The sequence below is a fragment of the Chrysemys picta genome, chromosome 5 (genome assembly GCF_011386835.1).
Source record: "Chrysemys picta bellii isolate R12L10 chromosome 5, ASM1138683v2, whole genome shotgun sequence".
NCBI lineage: Eukaryota > Metazoa > Chordata > Testudines > Emydidae > Chrysemys > Chrysemys picta.
This window is the reverse complement of record NC_088795.1, coordinates 86,570,666-86,594,939: the sequence shown is the minus strand read 5'-3', so window position 1 is coordinate 86,594,939 and position 24,274 is coordinate 86,570,666. Positions and strand designations below refer to the sequence as shown.

Genomic DNA, 24,274 nt, shown 5'->3' with positions numbered 1-24,274 from the left:
AAACCTTATTTACTTTACATACAACAATAGTTTAGTTATATATTATAGACGTATAGAAAGAGACCTTCTAAAAAGGTTAAAATGTATTACTGGCACGCGAAACCTTAAATCAGAGTGAATAAATGAAGACTCGGCACACTACTTCTGAAAGGTTGCCGACCCCTGATCTAGTCCAAGCCCCTGCTCAAAGCAGGACCAATCCCAAATAAATCATCCCAGCCAGGGCTTTGTCAAGCCGGGCCTTAAAAACCGCTAAGGATGGAGATTCCACCACCTCCCTAGGTAACCCATTCCAGTGTTTCTCCACCCTCCTAGAGAAATAGTTTTTCCTAATATCCAACCTAGACATCCCCCACTGCAACTTGAGACTGTTGCTGCTTGTTCTGTCATCTGCCACCACTGAGAACAGCTGACCGTCCTCTTTGGAACCCCCCTTCAGGTAGTTGAAGGCTGCTATTAAACCCCTTCTCACTCTTCTCTTCTGCAGACTAAACAAGCCCCGTTCCCTCAGCCTCTCCTCCTGTGCCCCAGCCCCCTAATCATTTTCGTTGCCCTCTGCTGGACTCTCTCCAATTTGTCCACATCCTTTCTGTAGTGTGGGGTCCAAAACTGGACGCAATACTCCAGATGTGGCCTCACCAGTGCTGAATAGAGGGAAGTGATTACTTCCCTCGATTTGCTGGTAGTGCTCCTACTAATGCAGCCCAATATGCCATTAGCCTTCAACAAGGGCACACAGCTGAGTCATATCCAGCTTCTCATCCACTGTAATCCCCAGGTCCTGTTCTGCAGAACTGCTGCTTAGCCAGTCAGTCTCTAGCCTATAGCAGTGCATGGGATTCTTCCTTCCTAAGTGCAGGACTCTGCACTTGTCCTTGTTGAACCTCAACAGATTTCTTTTGGCCCAATCCTCCAATTTGTCTAGGTCACTCTGGACCCTATCCGTACCCTCCAGCGTATCTACCTCTCCCCCCAGTTTAGTGTCATACGTGAACTTGCTGAGGGTGCAATCCATCCCATCATCCAGATTATGAATATTTATATGATACTTGTATGGAGACTTGTACACTTCCATAATCGTGTTTCCATAATGAAATGTAATTATTATACAAGACTATGGTATGTACCAAAACTCAGAGAATTTGAACTGTCTTCCTGTTATTATTTTTGTTGTTCTGTGCCTAAGATGGAAAAAAAGACCGTGCTCTAAAATCATTACAGAAATTTTACACAACTACACTCACAATTTATTATGAAAATTAACACAAACAAAACTGTGTTGTTGTTTTTTTAAATCCTCCTTTCAGTTAAAGGAAGTGCTATTGTATATGTGGGCTGAGGAAGAAAGCTTAAATAAATTGTTTGAAAACAATATCTAGTTTACTAGATATGTTTAACAGTTTAATATAAGCAATGTACTGATGTGCTGTTAGCACTGACCCCCCACTTGGTAAGGCAACTCCCATCTTTTCATGTGCAGTGTATTTATACTTGCCTACTGTATTTTCCACTCCATGCATCTGATGAAGTGGGTTTTATCACACGAAAGCTTATGCCCAAATAAATCTGTTAGTCTCTAAGATGCTACAAGGACTCCACATTGTTTTTGCTAATTTAGGCTGAATTTGCCATAAATAGTTGGGGCTGTGCACATGTGACTCTTGCTGAGCTAACTTTAAAATGCAGTAGTTCTACTGAGTGCATTCTGAATGCTTAAACAGGTTTTTTTAGTTAGATCACTAACATCCCAATCTTGCATTGTTCTCCATATAGGCAGACACAGAGCATGGATGAAGTCACATGGGGCTCTGCACAGGTGCAGGGGTCTGACAGCAAAACACAGCACAGGATTGCTACTTAAATCAAATGCATTTACATTCACGTCTACCAACAAGGAGCCATGAACATAGCTATAAAATTCGAAAGGAAATACTCTTTTCTGCAGTAATATCAGGACCGTCAGTAGTCTTTTAATGTCAGACAGCTTACATCTTTCCTGGGTGGTGAATGTTTAAAGTAAAGAAAAAACAGCTTACTATTGGTTACAAACAATGGGGCCGCTGACCTGGGCGGCCGTTGTTCATGCTGACGTCAGAGGGAGTTGATTGCACTCAGCACCTTGCAGCTCTGCCACGTTTATTTTTAGAGGCTGAGCTTTTAGAAGAAAAATCAAAAGAAGAGGGACCCATATCTTCAGTGGAATATGAAGCAATTAGCTGTTGTCTTAAAAGCAGGAGTTTTTTTAATTTTTATTGAATATTTTGAAGAAATAAACCTGCTATTACAGAATTCTAGCTTTGGGGGTATTTTTACCCCAGGCTTTTGATTTCTGAGGGGCACTAATATATGTTTCAACACCAGTTTCTAATTTACCTGGTTTAAAAATAATCCATATCAAATTTGGAGGACACGAGGTAACACCCTAGGTGTATGTCCCCTGAGAACTGGAAAAGTTTCAAGGCTATTGTGGAATGCAGGAGGGCACTGTACTGGGAAAAGGAAAAGTTTTTAGCTTGCAGCAGGAGTAGGGGTAGGTTCTTCAAGAGTAATTCCTGCCTCTCTCCTCCCAAGAATTCTTTTCCACTTAAGAGTTTGCACTCCTGACATAATTGTATCGCCCTGCTGCTGGCCCCTCTCTCAGGCCGGGTACTAGCAGGGGAGGAGAGATCAGTCCAGGAGCATGGAAGAGCTGAGAGCATGGAACAGCTAGGGTTGCCAGTTTTGCTTGAACGTATTCCTGGAGCGGAGGTTTCATCACATGACATAATCTTTAATTAAAGATTAATCTTTAGTTCCTGGACACTCCAGGACAATCCTGGAGGGTTGGCAACCGTAGGGATAGCTAGGGAAACAGGAGGGGAGTCCCATGCACTTCAGGGGAGAGAGAATAGTAAATGGGAGGAAGGCAGAGCTCAAGTTGGCAAGGATGGAGTAGGGGTGGTAGGGGTGAAGCGCAAAGAATTAATATCTACAGAGGTTTAAAGAGGTTCTTGTTTTCTTTTCAGAATAAGAATCCTTTACCCCTTTTTCACTTTTATAAAGGAATATCCTGTGTTGATATGGGAAATGGTGTCTTGAGCCCCAGGCCTGTAATATTGTTCTACATAAGTGGACAACATGTCTGCAAGCTGTTGCCGTGGTTCCAGGATTGGGACTTACTTAAAATGGCTAAGGCGAGGTTGTTTCTGGCCCTTGTGTGTAGGAACAGAAAGTACGGTTTGAGGGACTTTTCATATCCCCATCTTACATAACTGCAGACCCTAGGGTTACCATTCGTCCGGATTCCCCCGGACGTGTCCGGCTTTTTTCAGTTAAAAATAGCGTCCGGGGGGAATTTGTCAATGTCCGGACTTCCCCCGCCCCCCATGCAGAGCTGGCCGGATGGTGCCACTCGCACGGGCTCCGGCAGCCAGAGCCCTTCCTTCACTTCCCCCTCCTCTCCCCTGCAACTTGAGACCACTCCCCTCCTCTCCCTCCCTCCCCCCGCCCTGCATTCACAGATCGCCAGCCATCGCCTCTGCCTCCGGCAGTCTGGAGCTCCGACCCTGCTCCCCTCCCCCGCTGCCGAGCGCGCTGCTCTGCAGCACAGTAAGGGGGCCGGGGGTCAGAGAAGCGGCAGGGAGGTTCGGGGGGGGGGGGTAATCAAAAGACAGGGAGCAGGGGGAGGGTTGGATGGGTCAGGAGTTCAGGGGGGGCTGTCTGGGGGTTGGGGTGTAAGGTTTTGGGCAGAGTACAGGTGGGGGGGTCTCGGGAGGGGGCAGTTAGGGGACAAGGCACAGGGAGGCTTAGGTAGGGGGTGTGGTTCTGGAGGGCAGTTAGGAGCAGGGGTCCCAGGAGGGGGCAGTCAGGGGACAAGGAGCGAGGGGGTGTTTGGGAGTTCGGGGGGGGCTGTCAGGGGGCAGGAGTGGGGAGAGGGATCGGAGCAGTCAGGGGACAGGGAGCAGAGGGGTTTAGATGGGTCGGGAGTTTTGGGGGGGGCTGTCAGGGGGTGGGGAGTGGTTGGATGGGGCGTGGGAGTCCCAGGGGTCTGTCTGGGGGTGGGGGTGTGAATAAGGGTTGGGGCAGTCAGGGGACAGGTAGGGGGTAGAGTCCTAGGGGGCCAGTTAGGATGTGGGGAAGGTCTCAGGAGGGGGCAGTCAGGGGACAAGGAGCAGGGAGGCTTAGATAGGGGGTGGCGTCCTGGGGGGCAGTTAGGGGCAGGGGTCCCAGGAGGGGGCAGTCAGGGGACAAGGTGTGGGGGGGAGGGTTGGGGGTTCTGAGGGGGCAGGAAGTGGGAGGGAGTGGAAGGGGCGGGGCTAGGGCAGGACAAGGGCGGGGCTCCTCCCGTCCTCTTTTTTGATTGTTGAAATATGGTAACCCTAGCAGACCCTGCATATAGGGAGCAGAGGGACTGGTCCCACTTGGGGATGCAAACTATCCCCACAAGCGTGGGAAGAGGAGGAGTATGGCCCTGTCTCCTTCTCCACACAGGCCTCAAGAGCAGGCTAGTTGAAGCATCAGGAAGGTCCTGGAAGGACTGTGCCTCCCAGAGTGCACTCTGAGATTGTGTACACCCCGAAGTGGAGATACACAATCTAGAGCGCTCTTCATTATGAGAAGTGGTAGTGACACGATGCACTAAAAAAACAGTGTAAACGGTTGAATAAAAATGTTACTGCATTTGGGGTTTGGTGTGTAGGGGTTGTATTGTTCATAGATTATTTTTTTGTCTGTCATTAGAAGCAATAAAACTACTGCTATACTTTTTGATTTAGTTCATTCTGGAAGATAATTTTTAACAAACTGAGGCTTGCTTATTGGTTATGTCACAGGAATATTTGGACTGTTATTCTAATTACAGTCCTTAGCACTTTCATATTTCAAACCATATGTAGGAGAATATGCTGTACTGCATGTCTCTATCACAATTCAGCAGAACTGGGGTATACTCTCTAGCTACACTCCTTATTTTATTACAACACTGTTTTCAAAGGGGTGATTTCAGTTTTTTTAAATAATTACTTCAACTAATGCAGAAACATTTTAAACATTTCAGCATTGGATTGTGTGGGTTTGAAGACTGGGTTTGTGAGTGCTTTATAATAGTACTATAATGCTGGATCTTCCTTTTATATGGACTGCAAATATGAAATCTGAAGATATTTCCCTTCCCCAGTAGGGCAGAGAATGTTTAGGTGCTTTTTTTTTTTTTATAATGCAAATATCTTTAGAGTAATGCAAGTCCCTATCTATGAGTGATGGACAAAGATGCCCATCCAGACCTTAACACCAATTGCGTGCATGTATGTGTGTATTTAAATATGAAAAAAGAAGCTAAAAAAGATTTCATTTTGTGGCTATAATGAATATGATTTAAATTGAACAGCAGTAACACAGTTTCTCCCCCCCCCCCACCCCCCCGCTGGGTAAATAGCCCAGTCAGCTTCCTATCATCCAATCACCTGTGGTTACTGTGCCTCCACCCCCAGGAGCCAGCAGCTCTCACCTAACCCACAGTTTTAAAGCAGATAGTTTGGTAAAATCATATCGAACTGTTGCTGCTCACATTTAACGATACAGAACTGCAGGACTCATTTATAAGAAAGGCAGAAGCTTGTCCAACAAAAAGTTGCATTGAACCAGAAGGTTAGTAATAAAGTTTCATGCTAAGAAACTCTTTTAAAAAAAAAAAACAGTCAGTTTCAGTACACATGAAGATTTTTAATATCCTGAAAAGATTATGGATATCACATATATTAAAACAAATTACTAAAATTTTATATGCTTTTGAAAAGCAAGACCCATGATGAATATATCATACCTTAAAATATTAACCTTATTAATGCTTCTCTAACTAGATGCCATACTGATCTCCTTTCAAATGTGTTAATCAAATAGAGACGGTTTCCACATTAACCTAAACAAAGACCATTTCTGTTTCAAGGAGGCTAAGTATTTAGACATCTGTTCTGTTGTCTTGCTTTTCTTAAATATCATTACATTGTTTTTTCTTTTTTTTAAATATTAAAACTTCTATGAAATTCTTATTCATAGCATCAGCATTTATAATGCACAAAATCAAAAGTAGAGTTCATATAAAATCATGCATTGATATGTTAGTCTCATGTATGTACATTTTGCAACTTTCAAATCTTTGTTCTCTTAATTTCATAGAGGATGAAGAAAACCAAAGTTAAACAGCCTCATGCCAGGAAAGACAAATCAATGCTAAAATTGAATTAGGCCAAATTAACTGAAGATGGTAGTAAGTTATAAGGAGAGCTGGTATTGTTGGAGAACATATTGGTACATTTTGTTTCAGGTTTTTTGAAGGAAACAGAGGCTGAGGAAGGATTACATTTTTATCTGGAGAAGGTTTCCATATTTCTTTCCATTTTGAATATTCTAGGGGCATTGGGGTCTGTAAAACAACATGTTTGATAGATATGAACACTACTTTCTTTTAAAAAAGTGGCCTATCAGATGCAGTACTGTAAAATAATATGAAGTCAGCAAAATATGCGTTAACAATAAAGGTACCAAAAAACCTCTTGAAAATAGCTTTCCCCTGGAATATTTAAGCATATATGTTAACAATAAAATCACATTTTGGATTGCACATAATGTTTGCTTTGTACAGTACATACTTTTGTCATTTATATTATAGTTTAAAAAAATGCAAAACTCAGGATGAAATATTTCAAGATCCTACAACAAGACAGTAATTAAATTGAAAGGTGTGTCTTCTACCACTCCCAGAGTGGGGAGTGATTTGTAATTTTTATGTTATGTATTTAAAGCAAAATTTTATTTCTCAGAGTGAAGGCAGAGATTACAATGTAAAAGGTAGATTGAATTGTTTTTGTAGACATACAGACTCTGTCCATATACACGTATTGATTTTTTTTCAGTTATTTATGAAGTTTTGCAACAAAATTAAGACCAAGTCCTGAAACACTTTACATGTCTGTGGAAGGGTCAAACCTATTTAAGAGCTGTATGGAGACTTTGTGGAAGGGGACTCTGTATCCCATGAGTACTGTGACAGTTTAGGAGTCTGCCTGGGTACAAGTTATGAATTTTTTGATATTATGAACTCTGTGTACTCTCTATATATCAAATTACAAACTCCAGTTTGTATTCTGAGCACCATTTTGATTATAAGCTTGTTCTGTAGCCTCCATATTGAGCTGAAGCACACAGGAGGTGTCAGGAGAAAATCTTGCACCTAGCAGAGGACTAATAATGGATGGTTGTTAAACCTTAATGATCACTCATTCAGATGGAAGCGCCCTTGGACAAAGAGCGGGCTGTCACCCAGGGTAAACTAGTTTTTCAAGTCTGGACTCCACATGGATGATGGCCAAGTAACAAAGCACCTGGTGGGCCCCAATGATCACCTGATGGGGTTTGAGGCTGACCAGAGAGGTCATCTGATGGGGAGGGATTGGAAGCCTATAAAAGAAAGGGTCTTTCAACAGCCATTTTAGAAAAGACACCAGAAACATGCTCCCTCAGTGCTATCAGCATAGCAACTATGCAGCCACCCACCCCTACCCCCAGGACCCTAGAAGATAATGCCTGGAAAGAAATGTGCATGACAGTCAGCAGCAAAGCATTTAAGAAGCTGTTTACCTCTTACAGCATATCCTTAGGCATACTTCAGACCAGTTATCCAAAAGGATAAAGACCGTCAGGTTGCAGTGTTTGAGGGGTTTTTTTCTTCTGATTCCTTTCTGATCGATTCCTTTTCCAATTGATTTCTGTGGGCTTCCTCCTAACCGCTCCTACATCACTAGGAAGAAGAGTGTTCTGGGATACATCCTGGTCTCATTCTCTCCCCTTCATGGCAGCTCTCCTCCCAGGGCTTCAATAACCTCCTTTGGTCCCTGCCTGAAGAAAGAGGGTAGGGAAAACATGTTCCACAAAGGGCTGCTTATGGGAGCAGGGGTTGCTTTTTTGGGGCTTAGAGCTCCCTAGTGTACTCTTCCACATCAAACCACCCATTCTCAAAATGGGTCAACCCAGTGTGGTGCTGGATAGGAGTGAATGATTGACTGATGTGCTCCTTACACCTGCCGGAGGCTTGGGATTTGGCTTTTACAGTGTAACTCAATTGCATTTATGTGGTAAACATCTCTCTGTTGGAAAAATTCTTAAGTCACCCACAATCAGCTTGTCAAAATGCTGCCTCCAACTGTGATCTTATCTGCTCTTATATGCTAAGCAAGGGAAGGCTTAAGTAAGAATTTAGATGGGAGATACCCTTCAGCCAGGGTGCTGCAGAAGGTTGTATTAGTGATTCAGTAAGTGATAGTCAGTACTGAACAGGGTGGATTTGATTTAAATAAATCACTAGTCAGGAAGACTTGATTTAATCACTGATTTCTAATTAAAAGTGCATGCTTGTTCGTTGTTATAATCTTAATACATATTCTTCACAACTCAGAGATAGATGTAGATTTCATTTTTAGATGGTACACACTATATATATTTTTAAGTGATTTATTTTGAAAACTTTTCAGATTAGTTTTACAGCTGTATCAGAAAATGAATGATTGTTTGGTTATTTCATTTACCAAAGGTAATTGAAGCAGATATTTATGAAGTCATTGGGAGGTGAACTATCTACAATTCAACAGGTTAATCATTACTATTTGGAGGATTTTCTTGCCATGCTGTATTAGGAGGAAAACATCACCAAACAGACATTTAAATTGTTTTATTTAACTAAAAGAACAACGTTATGTATTCTGGATTTTTTTCTTCAACAGCAAACATATTTTAGCAAAACAAGCATATGAATTTTTTAATTTAGTTAAACATTCAAGTTTTTTAAAATCAGGTTTGTTTTTGTTAAAATTGTTTTTAACTAAAATAGTTAAAGGAAATATTTAAAAAACAAACAAACAAATTAAATCGACTGTGTCAGCCAGGTCAACATGAGAAACTTAAAATATTGGCTTCTGCAGCTAACTCAGTTAGGGTGACCAGATGTCCCGATTTTATAGGGACAGACCCGATTTTTGGGTCTTTTTCTTATATAGACTCCTATTACTCCCCACCCCCGTCCCGATTTTTCACATTTGCTGTCTGGTCACCCTAAACCTTCATTTTCCTGTTTGTTCATAATCTGGAAAAGACAAACAAACTTTCCTGCTTTTTCAGGTTCCAAACGACTTCTCAATTTGGAATGAATTAGTCCAAAGGAAGAAAATACTTTCTACATCAGCAGAAGTTACTGCTGTTAAAAGTGAGATTATCACTTCAACAGTCTCTGAATCCAAGTGCTTAAGTGACTTCCACCAGTTCACTGGTGTGACTTTCTTTAAAACATCATCAGCAAACATATATTTCTTGAATGGTTCTTATTCCCAAACTGGGTCTCTTTTACAGCCTGCTGCCATTATTGGTTTTCCGTTCTAGTCAGAGAATGGTATGATTACGGTTACCATATCTCATAAATAAAAAAAGAGGACCCTCCACGGGCCCTGGCCCCGCCCATTACCCCACCCCTAGCCCCACCCCAACTCCGCCCCTTCCCCACCCTAACCCCACCCCCTCCTCCCTCCCACTCCCAGCCAGGGGGAAAGGGCTGCCCCAGCACTACCAGCTTCAGGGTTTGCCGGGCAGCCCCCAGACCCTGCGCCCCCAGCCGGCCCTTCCCCAGTGCAGCTGGAGCCCGGGAGGGGAAGCGCCCAGCCAGGGGCGCAGGGTCTGGAGGCTGCCCGGCAAACCGTGAAGCCGGTAGCGCTCGGGCTTTGGGCAGCCCCTATGCCTCCGGACCCTGCGCCTCCAGCCGGGCACTTCCCCTCCTGGCCTCCGGCGGCGCAGGGTCCGGAGAAGCCGGTAGTGCTCGGGCAGCCCGGCTCTTAAACGGAGCCGAAGAGTCGGGGAGGAGCAGAGCCCCCGCGGCTGGAGGCTCTGCTCCTCTTCGGCTCTGTTTAAGAGCCGGGCTGCCCGAGCGCTACCGGCTTCGGGCAGCCCCCGTGCCTCCAGACCCTGCGCCCCCAGCCGGGCACTTCCCCGCCTGGGCTCCGGCGGCGCACGGTCTGGAGGCACGGGGGCTGCCCGAAGCCGGTAGCGCTCGGGCAGCCCGGCTCTTAAACAGAGCCGAAGAGGAGCAGAGCCTCCAGCCGCGGGGGCTCTGCGTAACTTACACTGTGTCAGTTACACAGAGCGGAAGAGGAGCAGAGCCTCCAGCCGCGGCGGCTCTGCTCCTCTTCGGCTCTGTTTAAGAGCCGGGCTGCCCGAGCGCTACCGGCTTCGGGCAGCCCCCGTGCCTCCAGACCCTGCGCCCCCAGCCGGGCACTTCCCCGCCCGGGCTCCGGCGGCGCACGGTCTGGAGGCACGGGGCTGCCCGAAGCCGGTAGCGCTCGGGCAGCCCGGCTCTTAAACAGAGCCGAAGAGTCGGGGAGGAGCAGAGCCGCCATTTTCCTGGACATGTTCGGCTTTTTGGCAATTCTCCCCGGACGGGGGTTTGACTGCCGAAAAGCTGGACATGTCCGGGAAAAAGAGGACGTATGGTAACCCTAGGTATGATGGATCTCAAATCAATGAAGGCTACACTCAGAAAGACCTCAAAACTTCTTGAATATGCTGCTCAAACAGTTTCACTTTTGTTTCTACTGCCTGTCCTTCCCTTCTCACATTTATCTCCAGACTTTTTCTCCTTGTCCAGATCTATTCTGCCCCCAACAATCTTCTATTCATTGAACTTTTTGAAACTTTGCACTTTTAGAGAGAGGTAAGGGATTGACTCCGTGTACACAAATTTGCAGAGGGACAGAGGTGTTATTTCTCACCTCTATATATTATTTACTTATTTTAAAACACTTATTTTGCTGTTAACAAGCATGTTATCTCTGGAGACACAAATCCACAGTTTGAGAACTGCAAAACTAGGCATCTCTGATGGTATCTTCTAGACTGAGTCCCATTGGGTAGATAGAAAGAGTAACCTAAATAAACTATACAGAAGCCCCTGGAACCCCATAAAATTGGGTCCCTAATCCACGAACTATTGGAATTCATTTACAAAACTTTTCTTAAACATTACATGAATATATTGTCTCATACTATAGAGTTAGAATTTATAATCCCTATTCCATGATGAGATATCTGTGAGCTATAATGTATCTTTATCTTTAGATAGGATTTTTTTATAAAATGCTTTTTGAGGAAAAAAACTATTTTTATTTTTTTTAAAAAAACATTGATTTTTATCCATCTTGGTACTGTATCAGTGCCTCAGTATGTTTTTTAAACTGGGCTGGTTGGAGGTGCTATATTAAGGCATATCTGTAGGAACAGTTAGTCCGCGGCAAGCTGTGGTGTAAATCTGTGTTCTGTTAGCCAGCTGCACGCTAACAGTCTGTGTGGACCTTGCTGCTATTCACTAAAAGTCCCATAATGTGCTTTGATCTACTCCACTTTGAAATGAGAATAGATCAAACTAAGTACACTACAGGACTTTTAATGCACAGCAGCAGTATTCCATAGCACTTTTTAGTCTATTTCCATTTCACAGCAAGGAAGATCAGAGCACACCACGGAACTTTTAGTGTGTACCAGGCTATGTGTGGTAGATTGACACCCCAGCTTGCTGCACACAAACAGTTCATATAGACAAGCCCTTATGGATAACACTTAAAACCAAGCTTCTGACTACTTGTGACGAATGGTCACTAAAGATTCTTTGGCACTTTAGTCGTGATTGGGGGTGTTAGTTTCAATGTGAAGGCCAAACTTCAACTTGAGCAAGTGTATTCTCCCTAATATGCTTTGCCTAAAGTCATATGCATTTTTTCTTCACTTCTATCCTATACTTTTGTTGCTATATGCTGTTAAACAGCGTTTGTTTGCTGTCCCACATATAACTGCCTTTCAATGGTCGATGCAATAATGGACATATATACTGTAATTAGTTTGCAAAGCAATTTATGTTCATTTGAGTTGCAACGTTTTTTACAAATGTACATTTCTTCATTGAGTATATGTTAGTGTGGATCCCATCATGGGCTCACATTCATCTCATGCACAAGATTGGATTTTTTTGGAATAGCAGTGTCTGGAGATGTCCTCGGTACCAAAGAGGCAGCCAGTACCAGTCCCATTCCATCCCTTGGCACTGCCCTTCAAGGAGGAGATATATTCCTCCTTCTGAATGCCGGTGTATTCCTTCTCAGTGGTATTGCACAAAGATTGCTTCACCCAGGAGGGAGAGTGATCTTTGGAAGTTGGTAGCTGATCCCCCTATATTACATTCCAGAGGGACAAGGAAGTGCTGCAACCTCACCTGACATTCATTCCTAAGGGCGTCTCAGAATTTCATCTAAACCAGTCGACCAACCTGCCAGTTTTCTTCCTGAAGCCACATTTGGCACAGGAAGTAAAGAAATTACACACACTACATATGCCCAGGATGCTGCTTTATTACATTGACAAAAACTGTCACCCCATCTGTTTATAGCCACATCTGGGCATTCTAAAGGTCAAGCCTTCTCCTTGCAGAGGATACGAAAATTGATATCACGATGTCTCTTGCCGAGTTACCAGTTGGTTGCTGAGTCTTGATGCTTGAACTCTGCTGTAACTTTCCCGTTCGACAACATCCTCTGCCTCCTTCAGAAATGTGCCAATTTCTGAGAGCTGCCAGGCAGCAACATGGAGTAATCCTCTGACTTTGAATTTTGAGGGAATGGAGGGAGGCTTGGGGCTGCTCCACCTTTAATGCCCAGGCATAGGAGCATGAGGAGGAACAGGGCATGTGCATGGCACCAACGGACATTGCTATTCAAAGCAATCCAATCTCGTGCATGCAAACCTGCAGTGTGATCCATACTGACCACAACATCTTGAAGAACCACAGTTACTGTATGATAAATACATATTTTTGTGTTTTTTTTTTTACTCTTCATTAGATAATTACAAGGTTAAATTCTTTGGCCATATTCCAGAATTAATTACTTTTTGGGATGCTGTTGATAGGAAACAAACCTTCCAAAAATTAACATTAAACCGCTTTCACTAAAGAGAACTTTTAAAAGCAAATTCCATGTCGTATGAATCTAATCATGAATTGCTTTGGCTCCATCAAAATAGTTTTTATAAAAGATTGCTATTTGTAGCCATGAATCTGAAAATACAAAATCCTTAGGAATATTGGTGCTGCTCCTGCTCCTATTTATGTCATTGGTAAAGCAGTTTACAGGCTGTATGATATGGTGGTGGCTGTCCGCTTTGATTCTGTTGTAGGGAAGGTTGAGGGCAAACCATCAATAATAAAGTATAAGTTATTTGATCTGGCTTTACCTTATGTTAAGTTTTAAATATGATGGAAATTTTCTGAAAAGAGTGTGTGAGCTGAAAACAAAAGTGGGGTAAGGTTGCTACCTCTTCTATTTTGTTGAGAAATCACTAATTCTGTTTACAGACAACTCCCACCTGTTTATGCTCTCTGTATGTGTGTATATATATATATATATATATATATATATATATATATATATCTCCTCAATATATGTTCCATTCTATATGCATCCGAAGAAGTGGGCTGTAGTCCACGAAAGCTTATGCTCTAATAAATTTGTTAGTCTCTAAGGTGCCACAAGTACTCCTGTTCTTCTTAATTCTGTTTACTTTCATGGAACAGTGTACATGCATGAATGTGATCTTATCTTGTAAGGAGGGTATGTTGAATCACATTCAGACAGTTCATATTTCTTTAACAATCTTTCTCCTTGTCTTTAGATACCCAAACCCCTGTAGCATCTTTTGTGTGTCATCACAAAATATTTCTAAAGTGTTTTTATTAGCTTGCAGACTCTCAGCTTTTAGAGTTTTTTTTAAAGTTAACTAAAACTGTAATCACAATCAGTTGTCATATAGTATATTTTACATTTCCAGTCAGTCAGCTAAGTCAGAAAGTAAACTGAATCTAACAAAGCAATGAAAAGAGGAGGTAGGAAGACATTTCTGTATAAACTATTTATTGCTAATGATCCACAATTTTGTTTAAATGCAAAATGTATTATCCATCAGCAAAGTGGCTTTTGGAAGGTTAAATTGTGACGCTTTGTTTATATTATACCTTCTGTTTTTTAATGACCTATTTTATTTTTCTAGTTTTACATCCAAAATGATACCCTGTGGACCTGTTCTGTCATTTGTTCGGTGTTTGTTGCGAAGAAAAATTGTCACTGTGGACAGTCTTGAAGATTCCAAGTTATGCCGATGTTTATCCACTCTGGACCTTATAGCTCTGGGAGTGGGAAGCACTCTTGGTGCTGGTGTTTACGTACTTGCTGGAGAAGTTGCAAAAGCAGATTCTGGACCTAGTATTGTTATTTCTTTCCTCATTGCTGCCTTGGCATCTGTGATGGCAGGTCTTTGCTATGCTGAGTTTGGTGCTCGTGTTCCCAAGACTGGTTCTGCATATTTGTATACTTATGTAACTGTTGGTGAACTGTGGGCTTTTATCACTGGCTGGAATCTCATTTTATCATACGTTATAGGTAAGTTTGGGAGACCAGTGTAAAACTAATGGGGTGACTGGGAAAACTAGAAATAAAATGTAGGTTTGGGCTCTCTCTTTCTTTTTTCTTAACTGCTGCTACTTCAGACACACCCTGGCATCTGATAGTCAGGCTGGGTTATTTCCTTCTCATGCATCATCCCCCGTAATAAAGCTTCTTCAAGCCAAAATAGATACTTTGTGAGGCCTTTGCAAACCAGTTCTCTTCAACAGCTTAAACAAGTGTACCTAATTGGAAAATAGTGGCAAACAATTCTATTGATGATGCAAAAGAAAAAATAGAACCTAATTCAGTTTCTCATTGCTGTGTTGGCTCAGCAGGGCTAGTTGGAGTAAAAGCAGTAAGTATAAATGTTTCTGGATACAAACAGTTAGTAGATCTAGGGACGGTGCCATCAGTGTAGAACTACACTTGAAAACAAATCATGAAATGTAAGTATCAATTAATGTAACTCCATCAATGATGTAGTGTCCTGCAGACATACCAGCTTTGGGCTGATATCCTATCATATATAAAGCTAATTAGGACAGTGCTTGGCTGGGAGAGATTCAGAGAGACACCCTAGTAAGTCAGGAAAAATGGAAGAAGTGATATTTGTGACTCAAGTATCATGTTTCCTTCCAGTACTGTGATCCTGCAATTGAGGCTTTGCACAGGCACAGAGTACTACCAGTACAGAGTCAATTAAGTTAATGATGTTCTGTGTGGGTGCACATATCCGCATGTGCAGGTTCAATTGCAGGACCATGGCTTATATCACAATTCACCCAGTACATTCAAGTACTATATTAGGGGACATTCTGCTGATGGGGATGTTGCTTTTTGAGAGTGATATAAAAATGTGGTCTTGATTGCATGTGGTCCTGTAGCGTTTTTTTCAAGAGTTGGGGGTTAACCTTTGCATGCTGGCTAAATTCAAACTCTGGCAATTTCATTCTGCCTACTAAAACTTCTGTAATTACAGCTGGAAAAATTATTCTTCAACTCCTGTCCTAAACTGTTGGGTGGTATTACTGTGCATTGCTAAAGCCATACCATGTTTCACCTTGTAAGTGGCTGCACTCCAGCACAGAGGGAAGTTATTTTATATCAGTTGTAATTTTCAGAATGTTTGGGGATTAAATAAAAGTATAATATAATGAAATAATATAATGAAAAGTACTCTAAATGAAAAATTATTATTGATTATTATGCTATCAAAGTTAGCTATTATAGAAGAGTTTACTTGAACTTTTCTAATGCAGTAAATTAGGATATAGTTATTGTAGTTTAATATATTATACTATAATTTTGTACGTATGAATTGCTATAATAAAATCTATGGAGAAAAAGACCACTTGTTTAACAATAATTGTATCTTCCTAAATACAAATAGCAAAATGTTATTTCTATAGTACTAACTGTTGTACCATCATTGTTTGTGCAAAATCCTATTTTTTTGTATTTTATGAAGGTACATCCAGTGTAGCAAGAGCGTGGAGTGGCACCTTTGATGAACTCCTTGGAAAACAAATTGGTCAGTTTTTCAGAACCTACTTCAGAATGGATTTTTCTGGTCTAGCAGAGTATCCAGACTTCTTTGCAGTATTTTTGATATTGCTTCTGGCAGGTAAGAAGTAGAAAGCTCTACGTTAGGAATGTCATGGGGACTAATAATAGAGAATGTATTGGAGGCAGGGAACAGATTCTGCACCTATCTTTATACAAGCAATAAAAAAGGATGAATTATAGTTCTAATGTTTTGTCTTATCAAGATACTGTTTATATTTTAGCGAAATATAAATGCATACAGAACATTGATATAAACATAAACTCTCACCTGTTTATGCTCTCTGTATGTGTGTATATATATCTCCTCAATATATGTTCCATTCTATATGCATCCGAAGAAGTGGGCTGTAGTCCACGAAAGCTTATGCTCTAATAAATTTGTTAGTCTCTAAGGTGCCACAAGTACTCCTGTTTAACATTGATATAGTCACTCTATAAATCAGAAGCAAATATTTACACACATTTTTTTAACTTCATCTAAGTCATGAGGTAATCAGCTATGAGAACTTTTGTGTAAAATCCATAATGTAGAAAGGACAATAAGAGAATAACTAGACAGCATCTGTATTTTTTTTTTTTTTGGTTGTTCTAAAGGTGGATATTTGACTTAACTTTTCATTTAATCTTTTCCTCACAAGCTATTTCTTTTGTACAACTTAACTTTTTCCCACTTCCAGTCTTCAAAAGAATTATACAGGCTAGAATTTGTGTCCACTAATAGGCAACTCCAAGACACAAGCACAGTCCATCCATCCATCCATCCAATGTGAACCTTCAGCACTTCAAGTCTGGAGAATGGATAGGTTGTTTCTGCATGCTGTTAGGTTACTACTTTCCAATACTCCTTGATACCAGTGAGCATTGGTAAAATTAACTGGATTTTTGCTTTTGACAACAATAAATAATTTTATTTCTATTACATCTTTACTAATGCATCACTTTACAATAGGAAATCCCAGCCACTGGCACCAGACAACTAAACTATTAACCATAGTTTGTTTCCAGGGGGGTCTGGTTCTCTCAAAAATGAAAATAAACATGGCTAGTTTTTACATTCAGAGTGGCTGTTCTGCATGAGAAAAAGTCACTCCTGTTTTGATGATGCAGCATATGAAACAGCATGCATATTTAGGATGATAGTATTTGTTATTATTTATTTGCATCAGAAGTATGCTAGATACTTGATCGATAGATGACTCAGCCCATGCCCTGAAGAGTTAACAATCAAAATAGATACCTGACCCAACCGGTAAACTAAGGGCTTGTCTGCACTGGAAAGTTAGACTGGCATAAGATAACGTGAATTTAAACCAATGTAGTTATATTGCTATAATCCCCTGTGAGGACACTTTTATTCTCAGATTAGAATAAGAGTGTATGCACCGGGTGGCATGACTGGTGAAACTTTCTCATGTAGACCAGGCCCAAAAAAATAAGAATAAGGTAGAGGGAAGAGAGGATAAAGGTTACAGTAATGTCAGATTTTGCTTATCTGGGTAGGCATGCATTTTTGATGCATTAATGTTCTCTGTCTTAATTATTATTTACTTTTAATAAAAGATGGCAGAAGATAAAATTTTCAGAAGTGCCTAAGTCCTATTTTCAACAGAGACTTCGGCACTTAGAAGTTTAGGTCTCACTGAGCTTTGTCTCCTAAATCAATTAAGTATTTTTGGAAATTTTACTCAGAAGCTTTTGAGGTTGTTAACAAAAATGAACAGCAGTGTATTTGCCTCTGCCGTAAGCAAGCAGCAAAAAATGAACCAGAGTCCTGAGGAAAGGATAGTTTTCAGTTTGGAAACTAATTGGGACTAATTTTCAAGCAGCAGTAGTTTTGAGTCTCGTAAATGTTTTTCCTTTGATTGTGAATTACTGACATTATCAGCAGTTATTGGAATTGCAGCATTATGGAGTCAGACTGCAATGGAGGTAATAGGATGACAATCATTGTCTGAATATCATCAAGTGTCATTTAGCCATTTATTGGCACATTTACTATTTAGATCACCCGGCCCTAAGAAATTCCCCCTTTATTTGTATATAAATTTTATAGGAATAATTTTCATTGCAAATTAAAATAAAACTTGGTCATCAGGAAGAAAACAGGGGTTTGGTCTGACAATGAGGCTAAGGAAATAAATAAAGACGAGTATTTACAGAACAGTAAATCATAAGGTTATTTCTTCCCACTCAGCTACCAGTACCTCTCACTGCCAGTTGTGTACAGTGAATTTATATAGGTTTAACAAGCTAATAATCTATTTTTTTGATTATATGGATCTCTTTTTGTTTCAAATTAGTTGTTACAATTGCTACAGTCCCTTGAAAATTCTTTTCCAGTTGAATTTCTATTTGGGAATAGCCAAGCACTTCATTTAGACACTGAAGCCCACTTAACATACTCAAAATCCCCCTATCAGATTTCATTTTTTGAGCCATGTTATATTGGGTGATGGAATCGGTTCAAAAGACATGCATGCTGCTGCTGCTGAGAAGAGAACTGCTAGAGAATGCTTAGGCAGTGCTCTGTGGCCACTAGCAAAAAGGCTACTTTTCCCTTCTGAGCAGACACTAGCCATCATGGTTGCGGGTCTACGCAGGGCCAGCTCCAGGCACCAGCTTGCCAAGCAGGTGCTTGGGGCGGCCACTCCAGAGAGGGGCGGCACGTCCGGCTATTTGGCGGCAATTCGGTGGACGGTCCCTCACTCCCGCTCGGAGCGAAGGACCTCCCGCCGAATTGCCGCCGCAGATCACGATCGTGGCTTCTTCTTTTTTTTGTGCCACTTGGGGCAGCAAAATCCCTGGAGCCTGTCCTGGGTCTACAGAATGGAAATCAGGGAGTTGCATTTACAGTTCAGTTTTTACTCTCTTACTAAGACATTGCCAAAGGAGTATGGCCTGGAGGAAAGATTACAGTTTGGGTCCTGGAAGAGGAAGAAGAAGATGAAGAAGAAGGGGCAGGGGAAGAGGGAGGGGGGAAAAAAAGACAAGCATATAAAAAAATCTAGCGAGAAGTCTGGAGTAATAATTCCAGACTTTTAACCCTGGTAAATAAAATATTGTCTGCCTTTTTATTTGTCCAGAGTAACAGGAAAGAGCAAAATGACAGGTTTCAGAGTAGCAGCCGTGTTAGTCTGTATCCGCAAAAAGAACAGGAATACCTGTGGCACCTTAGACTAACAAATTTATTAGAGCATAAGCTTTTGTGGACTACAGCCCACTTCTTCGGATGCACATAGAGTGGAATAAATATTGAGGAGATATATATACACACATACAGAGAGCATAAACAGGTGGGAGTTGTCTTACCAACTCTGAGAGGCCAATTAAGTAAGAGAAAGCCCAGTACAGACAGTTTGATAAGAAGTGTGAGAATACTTACAAGGGGAGATAGATTCAATGTTTGTAATGGCTCAGCCATTCCCAGTCCTTATTCAATCCTGAGTTGATTGTGTCTAGTTTGCATATCAATTCCAGCTCAGCAGTCTCTCATTGGAGTCTGTTTTTGAAGTTTTTCTGTTATAATATAGCCACCCGCAGGTCTGTCATTGAATGACCAGACAGGTTAAAGTGTTCTCCCACTGGTTTTTGAGTATTATGATTCCTGATGTCAGATTTGTGTCCATTAATTCTTTTGCGGAGAGTCTGTCTGGTTTGGCCAATGTACATGGCAGAGGGGCATTGCTGGCACATGATGGCATATATCACATTGGTAGATGTGCAGGTGAACGAGCCCCTGATGGTATGGCTGATGTGATTAGGTCCTATGATGATGTCACTTGAATAGATATGTGGACAGAGTTGGCATCGGGGTTTGTTACAAGGATAGGTTCCTGGGTCAGTGGTTTTGTTCAATGATGTGTGGTTGCTGGTGAGTATTTGCTTTAGGTATGCAAACTAGACACAATCAACTCAGGTTGATGCTCTAATAAATTTGTTAGTCTCTAAGGTGCCACAAGTACTCCTGTTCTTTTTGAGGAAAGAGCAAAGTCACATTGTTTGTAACAGCTAAAAATGTCAAGAATACCAATTTTATGTTTACACAGTTCGTGACAGTCTTGGATAGCTTCCTCCTTCCTTCAATCTTCTAGTAACTGTTCATCTAGTGAACCTTAGTGATGAGAATCAGGGCTGTCTTGTGGTCAAACAGCTCTCAAGAAGACAAGAATTTGGGACTCCCTTTTAATACATACACAGTTCCAGCTGCTGGAAGTTGGCAGTCCCAGATTTGATGGCTCTAGCAGGAAGAAATTTCTAGAATCCATATTTTTGTGTGTTTTTTTTTAAAGTTGGTCATCTTAGCATCTTAGGGAGTGCAGAGGAAATTAATCAGTACAACTGATTGAGCCTGAAATGGGGAAGACAAGAGAGTGTGAGAAATGCAAAGAGAAGAAATTTAATTAGTAGCAATAATAATTCTAACTTGGATGAGTTGCCAAATGCTGCCTAGAAAGACAAATTCTGGAAAAGTCTTTAATTTGAGAGAGTTTCAATGAAAGGAATGATGCCTGGGTTTTTTTTTTTTTAATGTTTCTACTTATCTATATTTTCTTCTGTTTGCTTACCATTCTTCATCTGAAGTGGGCCTCCCAGTTGTTGTCTGTCAAACAATCAGAAAGCTGCCAGACCACTGTTTTTCTTTCTGTCTATTCCCCTCTTCATTTGTGTTCTCTCTGTGTCTTCTGTTCTTCCAAACCCTGTTGTCATTCTCCTTGTCTTAAACATCACTTCTCTCCTTCCCTTTCCCTCTCCATTTGTTTCCTCTTCTGCCCTCAAATCACTTTCCCCAGTACAGTTGAACCAGCAATAAAATAACTTTGCAGCTCTCTGCCACTGAGAGAGGAGGAGGAAGAGTCGAATCTGGGGGCATCTTGCAGTTCAGGTAGTGCCAGACACAGCTCACTGGTTTCAGTGCTAAGCAAAGCTACAGCAGTGGGAGTGGCAAAGTGACAGGTGTTTCATGGAGACTATCATACCCTACTTTATAGCACACTAGCCAATTGCTCAGGTCTCTTATCTATGAGAATGGCCTTCAATGGGAGCAGGAGACGTTTGTGAAGATCCCCACTCACACATTTTTATTTTTATTGTCCAAATGAATAGTCCATGGTAACCTGTTCCTTCATGTTTTCTTTCTACAGATGGAGATTCATTTTAAAGATGTTTTGCATGCTGGATTTCATATCATTTTAGGTCCATTGAGAAACTTCTTTCTAGGAGGGTTGGGGAAGAGGGAGATGTAAAGGTCTACAAAACAATTTACTTCTTCTGCCAATAAAAATACCACCAACAAAGAAAACTTGAGCAGCTCATATGATAGTTCCTTAGTTTCTGAGAACGTGTCTTATGTTGCACTAACAGAATCAGAAATTTCATTTAGACATTATCTTGATAGGCTTAACATTTTCAGAATTAATCTCTAAATAATGAGGAAAAGCATATAGGTGTGGCATTATTGGAAATACTTTTTTTCACAGAGAAATGGTGTGAGATTTTTCTACTGTATTTCATGTTTCCCCATCCCAATTTGTCATCTTGTATTCTGCTAAACTACAGACCAGGCTTCAACTGTCCCCTGTCTAACTTCACAGCAGGGTCTCCCTTGGAAAATGTTCAGATTGTGCAAACAGAATAGTCTGCTATATAGAGAGACATTTATTTTATATCCTGATTTGCCCAACAATACAAAAGATCAAGAAACTCTCTGAATGAAAGTTGTTTAGGAGCTAAATTGATGGGTGTCCTTTAATTATTTTAATAATCTGTATCAGTGGTTTTCAACCTGCGGTCCATGGATCCCTGAGGGTCTGCAGACTATGTCTGAGATTTCCAAAGGGGTCCGCACCTCCATTCAAAATGTTTTAGGGGTCCACAAATGAAAAAAAGATTGAAAACCACTGACCTACTGGATGGCCCCATTATTCTCGGAATTAGGGACAGCGCTGGGATGTGCACTGATAAAATTAGATTAGAACTGGCCAAAACATGGAAGAAAAAACATGCATTTGAAATGTTTGACTTTTATTTTATCAAAAATTCTAAATTTAATTTTTTTTTACTATTCTACATGAGATTCTAAAAATCAACGTGGTGCCAGATTCTGAACCATATGTACTGTAGGCAGAGAATTCAAGTAATTACAGAGAGAGAAAATGCCTCTCTTTTTTGCTAACTCACACACATGCTTGCAAGACTATATCCTACGCATAGACATATGGACTGGGGGCACAGTAAAGAAGTAAGCTACACTTCCCATATATATTTTTTGCCTGCTGGATAAGAAATGGAATTAATGTCAGTCAAGAAGACAGTCATCAAGCTTTGGAGGGAGAGAGGATTAAAAATAATCTCCATTTTACAGTTTTTATACAGTGTCTATCATAGTATTGAAGTGCTCATTAACCTAGTACTAACACCTAAAATCCATAGATCTAGTATCATTATTTAAATACTAAAATTGGTGTTAGTCACATTAGCATGTATACATTGTTAAAGATACTATTTTACTCCCTAAAGGAGATGTTAATTTTTTAAAATCCCCTCTTGTATTTCATAGGTCTTCTGTCTTTTGGAGTAAAAGAATCCGCATGGGTGAATAAGATTTTCACTGCTGTTAACATCTTGGTTCTCCTCTTTGTTATGATTTCTGGCTTTGTGAAAGGAGATACTGACAACTGGAAAATAAGTGAAGAATCTCTCATAAACCTCACAGCACAAACAGGGTAATTTTTCTTTTTCTTTTCATCTGTCAATTTTCTTCCATTTTTCTTGGTCCTACTTTAAGCAGCTTCTGATGACAGCTCCTGCTGTACGTGCATCTCTGGTATCCTATGCATTGTAGCAACAGGTTTAGATTTACTGTTTTGTTGGGAAATGTAGACTTGTGTCCCGAAACAGAATTAAATTTTATACTAATTACTTTTTTGCCTTTTAGTAATCTCTATCTTAGCTACCTGGGAAACTATCGGTGTATATTTTTAAAGATAGCTATTTAACTGCAGTACAGGATGTGATTAACAACAAGATATTGGACCTGATCCTGTACCATTAAAGCCATTAGTTCCAATGGGAGCAGGACCGGGGTTTATAATGTTTATTTGATAATCCAGTTTTTTCTGTTGTTAATGAATATCTGGTGATAGAAGATCTTTATCTCAAACTTCTTACAAAGATATTTTGTACTGAGAGCTTTGTAAAAAGATCCTTATCTTGAGAATACTCTGCATTTTAAAAGTGTTCATGTAGAGTTACTGGGGATAAAAAACTATTAGATTTCTTCTACTGGCAAATTAAAAATGTCTTTTATCTGTTGTATTTCAATTTTCTATAGAAATTATTCTTCCTATAAGAACGTGACAAGCATATTTGGGGCTGGTGGTTTTATGCCATATGGTTTTACAGGAACATTGGCTGGTGCTGCAACATGTTTTTATGCCTTTGTGGGATTTGATTGCATTGCAACAACTGGTAAGATGAGGTTTCTCTCTCTCTCTCTTTCTCTTTCTCTTTCTCTTTTTCTTTGTGTATGTGTATATATATATATATATTTGAAGTAAAAAGTTTGTGGCCAAACTGTGTAACTTTATATATATCCTACTCTTCGTCCCTGTCTGCCTCTGTATTTGTCTGTCTATCTCTACTCTTAAACTCTATCACCATGTCTAGAAAGAGACTGAGATCACTCCTGAATGTGGCTTTCTCATTCCACAGAAAAACAACATTACAGTGTGAATAAAATTCTCTTTGCCTGCAGTTAGCTGCAATGGCAGAGTGTGAAACTGATCAGCACAAGCTCTTTCTGCTAAGCCCATATAGCAGGCATCTTGTCTTTTTTTTTTTTTTTAACTAGCTTCATTGTAGCTTTAGAAAAAACAAACTCAGAGGCTGCATATTCCTTAGAGCTTCTTTTAGACTAATGTGAAATTAATACTTATGAAGCTCAACACAGTAAAAGATCAACAACTTACTTATCCTCTGGAAAGGTATGGTGCAGGCAGTTCACACAGAATATAAGAACGGCCACACTGGGTCAGACCAATGGTCAGTCTAGCCCAGTATCCTGTCTTCCAACAGTGGCCAATGCCAGGTGCCCCAGAGGGAATAAACAGAACAGGTAATCATCAAGTGATCCATCTCCTGTCGTCCATTCCCAGCTTCTAGCAAACAGAGGCTAGGGACATTTCAGAGCAACTTTCCAAAGACTAATT

General features: G+C 40.9%; 1 protein-coding gene across 9 annotated transcripts in view; it reads left to right on the top strand.

Annotated features, from left to right (window-relative positions):
- SLC7A2 (solute carrier family 7 member 2) overlaps positions 1 to 24,274 on the top strand; it is a 116,109-nt gene that overhangs the window by 69,834 nt on the left and 22,001 nt on the right. For 6 of the 9 annotated variants that reach the window (XM_042841932.2, XM_005282074.4, XM_065598009.1 and 3 more), the window contains exons 2-5: positions 14,107 to 14,495; positions 15,970 to 16,125; positions 22,624 to 22,789; positions 23,398 to 23,534. In XM_042841932.2, coding sequence (XP_042697866.1) covers positions 14,120 to 14,495; positions 15,970 to 16,125; positions 22,624 to 22,789; positions 23,398 to 23,534 — 835 coding nt within the window. In that variant the 5' untranslated portion in view covers positions 14,107 to 14,119. Of the gene's footprint in view, positions 1 to 5,485; positions 5,626 to 14,106; positions 14,496 to 15,969; positions 16,126 to 22,623; positions 22,790 to 23,397; positions 23,535 to 24,274 lie in introns of those variants that run through there. The other 3 variants (XM_065598010.1, XM_024105385.3, XM_042841933.2) reach the window with 2 other exon arrangements.